The 12374-nt window shown below is 39.3% G+C and overlaps 1 protein-coding gene across 1 annotated transcript; it reads right to left on the reverse strand.

Annotated features, from left to right (window-relative positions):
• Positions 1-420: 420 nt before the first annotated feature.
• LOC126377116 (facilitated trehalose transporter Tret1-like) lies at positions 421-11963 on the reverse strand. The gene is made up of 8 exons (XM_050024789.1): positions 11658-11963; positions 10016-10171; positions 7962-8160; positions 5281-5471; positions 2946-3110; positions 2001-2212; positions 1280-1391; positions 421-803 (listed from the first exon to the last, which is right to left on the reverse strand). Exons 1-8 carry the CDS (start codon positions 11698-11700, stop codon positions 535-537), a joined length of 1347 nt encoding a protein of 448 aa, XP_049880746.1. The 5' UTR covers positions 11701-11963; the 3' UTR covers positions 421-534.
• Positions 11964-12374: the final 411 nt, after the last annotated feature.

Here is a 12374-nt window from a genome sequence, read left to right on the forward strand (position 1 = left end):
TAAGATTTTTTTTGACTTATTGTAGATTTGCCGCAGATGGCATTGACTACTTGGCCGGACAAATGGGGAGCGCTGAAGGCTCTCACCCGGTTAAGAGATTAATAAGAAAGTGAGAGAGAATACTATGAAAGGATAATAAATTGGGATTTGGTTGTTTATGGTATGAATTCAGAATGGTTAATGAATGGGACGGAACGAAGTTTGTTTTTCTTTCAAAAATAATAAGGGTGGTATAATATTATTGGGGTCAAAGTGTAAAGGTGCATTTGTTTTTTTGTAAAAAGGAGTGGAGATGTAAAAATATGCGTTTATTATATCCCCACCACAAACAAGGTGTCTCCAGAAAGGGACCTAAAATAGCAGCAAATTTCAGTGACTAAAGATTTCATCAAATAACAATATAATATAAAAACCCTTTATTGCTCATTTAAAATAATAATTATTTAATTATAAAAGTGACAAGAGAAGCAAAATGCGCGGCTTGATTGCATTGCTATGTAGCAAAAAAAAAAACATTTATAAAATACTTAATCATCATTTACTCAACATCTCTTGAATCTCAAGTAGACTTTTCCCCCTCGTTTCTGGCACAAATATGGCGGTAAATACAAATGCCAAGCCACAAGCTCCTGCAAACATCCAGAACGTTCCATGACCTCCAAGGAAGCTGATTAAGAGGTCGAAAGCCGACGCGACACCAAAGCCGAAGAGCCAAGCGCTGGTGACTGTGACTGCGGACCCAATACTCCTTATGTTTGACTGGAACATCTCACCGATAAAAGTGCCTGGGATTATACCGAAGCCTGCAAGAAATGGAAAAAGTAGGTCAATTATTTATTTGACAAATTCATATAGATATATATAATATTTCGTATAGATGAATTGCTTCGATATGGTCTTTTTAATCCCCCAGGATACTGTAATATAAACTTGCGCCTGAAGATTATTCCATTTGTAGCCATGGTGAGAAGAATTGCAGTCAGTTTCCGAAGTTCTCATATCGGTATTTTATTATCGCCCGGAGTATAGCGTCTCCTTTAAGACCCATTTAGGCCAGGCGCGCTCTACGAGTTTTTCGCCGCGCGGCAGAAAAAAGCAGCGGCATAATGTCGCACTGTACCAAACAGTTTTAAATTGTATTGCGCGCACTTGACGGCAGAGCCATCGCAGCGGCGCAGTATTACAGTGCGACATTATGCCGCTGCTCTTTTCTGCTGCGCGGCGAACTCGTAATGCGCGCCTGGTCTTAGTCACTTAAAAAATATGAACGACCACTTACCCATGTCATAGGATAGGAAGAACACCATGAGAATCACAAGAGGCAGCCATTGCACCTTCGCTACCACGGAGTGGTTGTAGTGGTCTAGCAAGAAGTAAGTTCCTAGCACAGCCTGGAACAAAAGTAAAGGATTTGACTTGCAACCCGGAGATCCTGAATTTGATTACCTTTTGAAACAAAAATGACAAAAAAATATATATTTTGTAAGCCTGGCGTGGTGAAAACGCTGCGGCTCAATCCCCTGATTGACACATAACATAAGTTTACTAATGACTATATCTCAATTAGTACTCTCGATTAGATAGACAGAGGTACATTCGCCGCAAAATGCACTAAGTACGCACATCTCACCGAGCTTTCTGTTACACTAAAGTGTCTATAATGGTCGAGCCAACTGTGCTAGCCACCGCACTGCCATCGCCAGATTGTTTGATAATAAAATAATTCCATGCTTTAGAAGGCATTAAACTTTAAAAAAGGTTCTGTTACGTTCTACTTCCAAAGCATCATAGCTAGCACAGCAAGAGTGGAATTCCCGGCCGTCTTCTGTATTTCCGAATGCATATAACCCGGATACTTTCAAGGCCAGAGCGAACAGGCACCTTCTGTGCGAGCTCCATCTTAGACCTGGTCAATACCTTCGTGCAAGTCTGGGGCCAAGAGCAAACCCATCAGAAGTAAAAAAATATAAGAATATTTGTGTTGAAAATACACCACTTACCAAACTGATGCAACAACATCCAGTTGATGCCAGAAGTAGGATCTTCCGGCCACTCCTCTCAACGAAGAACGGAGCAATGCAACTGGAGACGATCTGTGTGACTCCAATAATGATCGTGGCTGTGTTAGGCTCTATGGATGAATCGGCCATGTCGAAGATAGTTGTCGCGAAGAATACCACCACGATAATGCCGCTGAGCTGTTGGAGTATGCCTGATGGGAAGAAATATCCCGATATGAATATTTGCCTATATGCCTGTGTATACAGGGTGTTAGTGACATCGTAATGAATACTTTCAGGGATTCAGATTATGACTCTAAGTTGATATCAAGTGGAATTTTCCGTCGCAAAAGTATGGAACTGAAAATAATAAAAAAACCACTGAACATGAATTTTCCGACACTTACGAGCATATTCAAGGTCATGATAGCCTGCATTGCTTTGCATCAAAACTTTCATATGGAGTATAGCCCTCTATGGATGTGAAACTTGAAAACTGACACAGAATGACAGAGAGAGACGCGAAGCCTTTGAAATGTGATGTTGGAGGAAGACGGAAATGGTTATTCATGAAGAAGTGCTAGTAGAAGGAAAAGAGATAAATATTGAGAGTTATTGAAGACAGAAGAGGCAAGATGATTAGACACTTAATAAGACACGACGTATTTGTTAAAAACATCATAGAAGGGAAGCTACAAGGAAAGAGAGGAACGGGAAGACCAAGAAGAGCTTACATGGAACAGATTAAAGAGAAGGCCAACGTCGTGTCTTATAAAGAAGTCAAAGAATTGGCCCTTGACAGAAAAGAATGGAGAATGATTATGATTCTTTTTTTTTCTTTTTTTTTGATGTGACTTATTGTAGATTTGCCGCAGGTGGCATTAACTACTTGGCCTGACAAATGGGGAGCGCTGAAGGCTCTCACCCGGTAATTATGATACTTACCCAAAACAAAAGTAATGATAAAAGCTCTCCGGTTGCTTTTGATGGTAAATAGGTCCTTCCAGTCACTATTTTGATCACTTTCTGTCTGTTTTACAGACAGCAACATGCCAATATCATCTTCACGACCTAACATCTTTAGTACGTTTATAGCATCTTCTTCTCTTTCTGTAAAAGAATAATAATTATTAATAATAATTGTAATTAATAGGTGCATCATAAACTGCCTATATACGTCCCACTGCTAGGCACAGGCCTCCCCTCAATCAACCGGAGGGGGTATGGAGCATACTCCACCACGCTGCTCCACTGCGGGTTGGTGGAGGTGTTTTTACGGCTAATAGCCGGGACCAACGGCTTAAGGAATCATCTTACTTTTTCGGACAATCAGGTGATTCAAGCCTGAAAAGTCCTTACCAAACAAAGGACAGTCTCACAAAGTGATTTCGACAATGTCCCCATCGGGAATCGAACCCGGACCTCCAGATCGTGAACCTAACGCTCTAACCATTAGACCACGGAGGCTGTTAATAATTATAATTAATTAATAATATTGTCTTCTTCTATCGTGTGGCTTGTGAGGTGAATTACAAACATCATCAATCTTGGTGGGTTATTATTGAGCAGGGTTGTCATTTATTTGGCGGCTTAATAATTTTGTTAATTCTTGTATGTCGTTTCCATGTCTCGGGCCTATAGACTCCCGCTTATTTATGAATTATAATTGTGACATTATAAACAAAAAATAAAACAGCCTCTGTGGTCTAGTGGTTAGAGCGTTAGGCTCACTATCTGGAGGTCTGGGTTCGATTCCCGATGGGAACATTGTCGAAATCACTTTGTGAGACTGTCCTTTGTTTGGTAAGGATTTTACAGGCTTGAATCACCTGATTGTCCAAAAAAGTAAGATGATTGCGTGCTTCGGAGGGCACGTTAAGCCGTTTGGTCCCGGCTATTAGCCGTAAAAACACATCCACCAACCCGCATTGGAGCAGCGTGGTAGAGAATGCTGCATACCCCCTCCGGTTGATTGAGGGGAGGCCTGTGCTCAGCAGTGGGACGTATATTGGCTGTTTATGTTATGTTATTGTTGCGGTAACTATTAATTATAATTATTGAGTGGTGTACGGCGTGCCCATAACATAAAGTTGTCTTTGATTGCTTGTGGCTCTGCCCACCCCATTTGGGATTACGGGCGTGAGTTTGTGTGTGTGTGTGTGTGTGTGTGTGTGTGTGTACGGCGTGCGAAACACGTGGCTTGTGTTGTTTGCATCCGCCTTAAGGAACCGTGTGCGTGAATAATAATTTAGGTATATAACAACATGATATCACGCCTGTATCCTGTAGGGGTAGGCAGAAGTGTATTAGTAGTAAATTACCCCACTCCTTGCCGGCTATGTTTAAGTTCCCTGTAATAGGTGGCGAGCCTATAGCTATTATCGGGCGTACATCCTGGAAATCCATACATGAATTAAAACTCACAAATCGAATTCAGTGGATTAGGGCTCGAGCACGGATTGGAACCCTTGACACCACGATACATGTACAGTCATGAGCAATATAATGTACCCACTTTAGGACTCTGTCGCACTAACATATTTGACATTTAGTGAGACTTACAGTTCAATTTGTCAAAAATTTTATTTGACATGGTACCAAAGTGTATACATATTAATGCTCGTGACCGTACTACATCACCATCTCATCATTATCCAGTTTTTACACAGGTTGGTCTATCAGAAAGCCCGGTGAGGTGTAGACACTAGATCTTACGATGAATGTACCTCTATCTACCCCAATCCGGATATAGTCATGAGCAGTTGTCATCAATCATCACACAAAACCATAGTGACTCACAAAAATCACAAAATTACCTCTAGGATTCCCATAGATGTTGGGAGATAGACAATAAGGTAGAATAAAGAATAATTATAATGATTCTCGTTAACTTCCACCACACTCGTAATAGCGTTATCTCCTTTTCACGAAGTTCGCTTACTTAACCTGAAGATTTGACAGGGCCGGTTTTGTACAGAAGCAACTGCCTATCTGACCTTCCAACCCGCGAAGGGAAAACCAGCCCAATACAGATTAGGTCACATACCTCCGAAAATGCATTTCTCGGGAATGTGGGTTTCCTCACGATGTTTCCCTTCACAGCTGAGCACGTGATAGTCATTTATGATCCAAACGTGAATTCGAAAACAAATTCGACAATCATTGGTTTAGGCCTGATTCGAACCTGCGACCTCAAAGTGAGAGGCAAGCGTTCTACCAACTGAGCTACCGCGTCTTCTTACATGTACTACATATCATGATTAAAAATCGCCTTGCTTACCTTTTATAATAAAAAACATTGGTGATTCAGGTATAAACATCAGTCCAACGACATAACCAGCTGTTATAGCTAGACCCACGACGCTGCTTGCCCAGTAAGGAACGTATGGCGCGACTGAAAACACAACTAATGTTCCGACAGTACTGAATACTCCTGTACCAGTCAATAATATACCTCGAATATTGGTGGACCTGGAAATAAAATGGAATTAAAGAAGTACCTACTATTAAAAAGAACGACCAGGGGGGCTAAAAACAATTCATCTACAAAAGCAATATTGCAACCTATACCTAACCTAACCCTCTTGTGAATTCTTCTTCTTTTTTTTCTTTGTTTTTTCTTCTTGTGTTTTCTTCTTAAGAATTTGTATAAGTGCGCAATGCAAACAAATGTCAAATAGCAATATTGCTTTTATAGATGAATTGCTTCAATGTGGCCTTTTTAATCCCCCTGTCCAGTACAATTATTGATTATACTTCAATAAAGATAAAATTTTACAATAGTCTACTACACTTTGATCTTAGCCAAAAGGACGAGAAGCAATATTTATAATAGTCTCAATGCGCGGTAAGAATTAGATCTGTCAATGTAAGCTAGTGTTGTGACGTTCATTAGCATAGTGATGCATCAGTCGATATTAGTTTAATCGATTATTTTCTTTCTAAGGCTACAGAATTATAGTATATTTGGACGAGACGCGAGGTCTCGGACCTATTTTGTCCGGCCAAGTAGTTAATGCCATCTGCGGCAAATCTACAATAAGTCACGTCAAAAAAAATGGACCTATCTTATTTATTTATTTAACAGTTTATTGTACACGAGGGTAAAAGCTAGAAGCTCCATGATGTCCAGCTCAAATTCGTCATAAAATTGTTATAAAATGTGGAGCAACGTGGAATGTATCCCGTCCGAAGGATGAGTTACGAAAAACAAAAGCAGGCATTAGAAAAAAGCAGTTTTGATTGAAAATAAGTTTTTCTAAATTTCTTCTTACTGATATTTAGGGAACAAATATAAGTACTTCATGTTTTAATTGACTACAAACTGCGCGTCACAGAGTTCTTTGTTCTGTGGTGGGACCGAAATATGCACAAAACGAACATATTAAACGAGGCAACGACCTTTTATGTCAATGTGTAGTGTCTGTCTCTTCTCTTCTATCCGTTGGAAGTAATTGACCAAACTCATCCAACTTGGTTTCATTGAGCCACCAAAGGCCCCTGACATGGGAAATGTAACGACTACGTACTACCTTCCGAAGCACGGATCATCTTACATTCGGACAATTTAAAAGTAATTTCCTAACCAAAAATCAGGGCTCACAAAGTGATTAACGGCCGTTGTGGTTGAGTGGTTGAGCGTTGGGCTTACGATCCAGAGGTCCCGGGTTCGAATCCCGGTGGGGAAATATCACAATTAAAAAAATGTGTGGTTTTATGAAGTGTCCGGGATGTGACATAACATATAAGTACCAAGTATCGTTAGTTAGGGAAAAGGCATAGATTGCTTGTCCTACATTATTTTAAAGATCTATTTCAAAGTCTCTCTTTAAAAATTAATAGTTTTAGAACGAGTTTTAACTTAAAAAAACCTAAAAGCTCTTATAAAGACACTGAATTTTTAAATAAAACTAATTGAATTGGCTCGCTTTTGTCTGTTTAATATTCATGATTCAAATTAGGTACACCTCAACCTTCTTAGAATGACAATGAATTCCAAAAATACGAAGTAACTTCTAAACCGACTTCTTCCTTGTCCGTAGAGCGAGATTATCGCGCGAACGTTTCTTCCATCCGATTTTCATCCCCTTAAGAGGTGATTTCTGGGATAAAATTTATTCTATGTCCTTCCTTAGATCTCAATCTATCTGCGCATGAAATTTGATCTAAATCGGTTGAGCGGTTTAACCATTAAAAGGGAACAGACAGATAGAGCTACTGTAACATTTATAATATTAATGTGAGGCCTCGCCGCATCACTTCATATTAGTCAAACGCGCATATAAATTGTGTCTTCTGAACGCTCTATACATGGCCATAAGAATGAATATATCGCGCAATGTGCCATAAAATGTCCCGCGCAACACAAAATACTTAATTTTAATTTTAGTTGGTTTGAACTCCCATGAACCTCAGTACGCCCGGTCCGGTTACAAAACTCATATTTTACTTAGAACTTGAGAATTAACTAGAAAATTATTCTAGCCGCAAAATTTAAGTCAACCATTAATCAATGAAATCAAATTTAACGGCTCACAATTAATGAGCGACCGTTATGAATTATCACAATTTGGTGGGTTGTCATTAATTTATTAAGTATAGTCATCGTAGAAACTGGAAGCCCTGGTAGTCTTGTTGGTAGAACGCTTGCCTCTCACTTTGAAGTCGCAGGTTCGAATCCAGCATAGCCTACACTAATAATTGTCAAATTTGGTTTTGAATTCATGTTTGGACCATAAATGTTTATCACGTGCGGTGAAGGAAAACATCGTAAAGAAACTCACATTCCCGAGAAATGCATTTTCGGAGGTATGTGACCTGGCTTGAGGTATGTTACCGCAGGACCGGAAAGGATGGTTCAAAATGCAGGTGGCCTATGCCCAGCAGTGGGATGATGCGGACAGATTGATGATGATGATGACGATCTAATGCTTCACAGGAAAAACAGCAAACCAAACTTACGCAATCTCCCCTATATACACCAGATTGGTGACAAATATGATCCCAGTGCCTAGACCAGTGAATATTCTCCCAGCTAAGATCATTGCCAGGTTACTTGACATGGCCAGGAGAATGAACGAGAATAAGGTCAGTATCCCACCCAGGATCAAACATGGCGTGCGACCCTGGATGTTTGACAGGTATCCGGATACATAAGGACCTGAAAGTTAAGACACATTACATTAATGTAATGATAAAGAATTAAAGATAAATTGAACACTTGTTGTCGTCACTTGGGATTGCATTTTTACAGTTAAAATAAAAATATAGATTAAAATTCTTCTTTCGTGTGGGTTGTAAGGTGGGTTACCAACCTCATCAACCGTGGTGTCAGGGTTACTATTGAACCGCCAAAGGCCACTGACATGGCTTATGTAACGACTACTTACTTACATTCGTAAGTAGTAACCGGGACCAACGGCTTAACGTGCCTTCCGAAGCACGGATCATTTTACTTTCGGACAATCAATTTCGGTGATTAGCCTGTAATGTTCTAATCAAACTAGGGACCACAAAGTAATCATTGTGATATGTCCCCACCGGGAATCGAACCCAGGACCTAGTGCAAAATATCCGGCGCCGAGTCCGGTTTTTGTATTTTAGGACCTGGCAACCCTAATTTTGTATATTCGGACGGAAGGCAAGAGGGAAACCACTGCCCTATTTTTTTCTCTCAAGTAGCATGGAGAATGCTACACCGATAAGGGCTTGGCTCTTAAATTAGTGGTGACGAACCCTAATGACGATTCTCCTTTCCCTGATTTTAACGCGGTTAGAACCCTAATTTAATACAATTAGATTAAATTAAGTTAAAATACAATTTTATATAAAGTTTGAGCCGGCGACAGCGGTTTTCATACAAAATGCGCGTTAGGGCCTTTCTAACCTCCTCCTTCTATTCGGTAGATGTACATTATTTCTCGTCTCTTTCACAAATATGAACAAAATCGATCGACTTAAGGACACAGTCTTCGGTTGCAGAATTCAGAATTTGAATATTTTCACCCCCTCTCGGGGAGCACCCCCGCTGTCGACATTATACCTGAAATGCTTTACTAACCAAACATTCGGTAAAGATAGAAGCAAAAGAAACTTAATGCTCGCGAAATACGGTCGGGAATTGAACGTAGGTAGGTACAAATATTTCTTGCTCTTATGGCATAAATTTTGAACAGTATAATTATTAACTATGGTAACAATGTAAGCAGATTAATATATTGGATGTTTGGGTATCTTTACCTGTAAGTATAGAATAAGGAATAATACTACGAAGGTACTATAAGTTGTCACCAAAAACTCGCAGACTCAATTTTGCGGAGACTGCAACCTTAAAGCAACACTTATTAGCCACACGTAATTCTCGATGGTAGTTTCAGTACTAATAAAAGTCTTTCTCTCTCTCTCTTTATTTAAGAGCTGCGCTCTTGTCGGTGGAGTAATCGCCTTCAATACTCCATAGATAGGGCGTGTAGAACGGTGGTTGCCCCTATCGCCTTCCGTTCCGCAGTACACCGACCAATTTCTCAATCGGTGATGTTCTAGCTAGAGCCCTACCAGAATCTGGACTGAGACCGCAAAAAAAAATCAAAGAAGAAAAGTCTTTCTATCCTACATAAATATAAGATAACATAATCTCACGGCTATATCCCAATTGGAGTAGTCAGAGGTACATATATCGCAAGATGAACTACGTACCCACACATCACCGAGCTTTCTGTTAGACCAACATGATAATTTGTTCTATCTTACAGTCATCATCATCCTCCTAGCATTATCTCGTATTTCACAGCGTCCGCTTGCCTAACCTGAAGATTTGACAGGTCCGGTTTTTTACAGAAGCGACTGCCTGTTTGACCATCCAACTCTCGAAGGGAATACCAGCCCAATACAGGTTAGGTCACATACCTCCGAAAATGTATTTCTTGAGAATGTGGGTTTCCTCACGATGCTTTTTTTCACCGCTGAGCACGGTTCACACGGAGCACGGTTTGCTCTATCTTACAGTACTTACTTACCAATAATGGTTCCAATATACAATGCAGAGCCAATCCAGGATGCTTGTTGCCCTGAGATGATGCTTGGCAGGGGGGTGTGCTCAGTGTCCTGCAGAATAGGAATGATGGGTGCTGACCAGCCCAAACCGAAACCCACCATCATCTGACCGGTGTAAACTGAAAGTGAGTGAATAAATAATTATTATCATTTCTATGTCGTTTCCATTCAGTGGCGGTCCAAGGGCGGTGCGACCGCACCTGGCGCCGAAATATCGCCAAAATCAACCAAGTCCACTCCTTTACGTAGTCAAAAATTTTAGCAAACTGTTTTAAGAACAGTAGCCTACAACAAAACCTGTACTCTCACATAACATAACTTAAGCTCACAACTATATACCAATTGTGGTAGTTAGAGGGACATCAACTGAATACCAATAAGTAATTTATTAAAATGATATCCTATAGCCAAGTTGCTTGGAAGAAATTGCCACTTTTGCAATAAGGGCTTGTGTACCAATTATTTGTTTATGAAATATGTTTCTTTTATGTGAAAAACGGCCTCCGTGGTCCAATGGTTGAGGGTTGTTCTCACGATCCGGAGGTCTCGGAATCGAATCCCGGTAGGGACAAATCGCAAAAATCACTTTGTGATCCCTAGTTTGGTTAGGAAATTACAGGCTGATCACCTAATTGTCCAAAAGTAAGACGATCCGTGCTTCTGAAGACACGTTAACCCGTTGGTCCCGGTTACTACTTACTGATGTAAGTATGTAGTCGTTACATGAGTCATGTCAGCGGCCTATGGCGGCTCAATAGTAACCGTGACACCAGGGTTGATGGGGTTGGTAATCCACCTCACAACCCACAATAGAAGATGTGACATAAATAGTTTATGTATTATATTGCAATTTAAATGGCAGGTAAATAAATAAAATTAAATCGAAAATAAAAATGCTGCCTCCGACGGGTCTTGAACCCACAGCTCTTGACAAGCCGAAGGTAGACAAGGACAGGAGGAGGAGGACCCGGAGGTCCTTTTATTCCGGACTCCACCGCAGATGATCGGGCCGTCAGTGCGTTGCATTTAGAATAAAATTGAAATTTTGACATTATTGCTTAATTCAATTCAATTCATTGACATTGTTACTTTGTTTTTGCTATTTAAATTATTATTAATTGCTATAAATTTTATGTTATTAATTCTTTTTGTATATGTAAAATTGTTATGTTCTTGTCATGAAATGTTTAAATATGTTAAGTATGGATGATGTATAATGTCGAACACAATGTAAAAATTGTTAACGATTACATAAATAAATAAATAAATAAATAATAAATAAATACTTAGTTTTATTATTATTGTTTTTATGAGTTTGGTTTGTTTTTCTTTTTGTTATAGATATTTTTTTTTGCCTGTGTACTTATTGATTTCCGTGTGTTTTCTGTCCTGTGTTAAATGTAATGTACCTGTCTGTCTGTGTCTGTGGTGTCCGGAAGTAATAAATGTTTCTTTCTTTCTTTCTTTAATGGTTAACACGCTCGTCTAGGCTTGACAAGGGCTGCGGGTTCTAGGCCCGTCCGAGTCAGTAAAAAAATCGATGTGAGTTTCCCTAATTACGGGTGAGTAGTATAAAAAAGGAAGGTAGAGATTCTTAATACTTACTTATTAGGGCTATCTGCAATTGGTTTTTCAAATACAACTCCATTTTCCCTCACAGTGAGCACTATACACTATTTCACTATAACTTCCTCACTATACACACTAAACAATACACTAATCACATTACACCAAAACATTCAATGATTTATTTATTATAATATAATTAAAGGACATACACACATATTTGCACTATTTTATTAAATATAGAAAATTAGATTATATTTAAATATATCTCTATTTTTTCTATATATTACTTTATTATAATTATGAATTAAAATATTAAATTAGAAAGGAGTAGCACTAATCTGTATACCTAGAGTGCAAGATCATGATAAAAGGATTTTTGAATAAGTATGCAAAAAGTAATCAAATGTTTTGCTGATAAAATTGCGATAAATGATTATATTCACACGTGCAGATAACACCAGCGTGACGATAAGGCTCTTTACACACTATTACACCCCAAACACTTCATACAGACAACCTTGTTTTACACAGACACTCACTACATATGGACATTTTCAACACGCGCAAACATGTGTGTGTGACGTCTAAGGGCTGCCATTTACAATACCCAATTTAAATGTCATTACTTACTTAGGTAGGTAGTACTACTTATGCAGCGATGCTTTTGTAATAATCATTAGGGATCACAATTTTCTTTTTGTGAAATGTCCTCACCTGGATTCGTACCCGGGACCTCTAGATCGTGAGCCCAAC

The sequence above is a fragment of the Pectinophora gossypiella genome, chromosome 22, assembly GCF_024362695.1.
Source record: "Pectinophora gossypiella chromosome 22, ilPecGoss1.1, whole genome shotgun sequence".
NCBI lineage: Eukaryota > Metazoa > Arthropoda > Insecta > Lepidoptera > Gelechiidae > Pectinophora > Pectinophora gossypiella.

Bases quoted from the DNA above. Each gene is read 5' to 3' on its own strand.
- LOC126377116 (XM_050024789.1), bottom strand. From the start codon at position 11,700: ATGGAGTTGTATTTGAAAAACCAATTGCAGATAGCCCTAATAA. The intron at 10,172-11,657 runs GTAAGTATTAAG...ACTCACTTTCAG, and splicing joins ATTGCAGATAGCCCTAATAA to TTTACACCGGTCAGATGATG. The intron at 5,472-7,961 runs GTAAGTTTGGTT...TTTTATTTCCAG, and splicing joins GTGTATATAGGGGAGATTGC to GTCCACCAATATTCGAGGTA.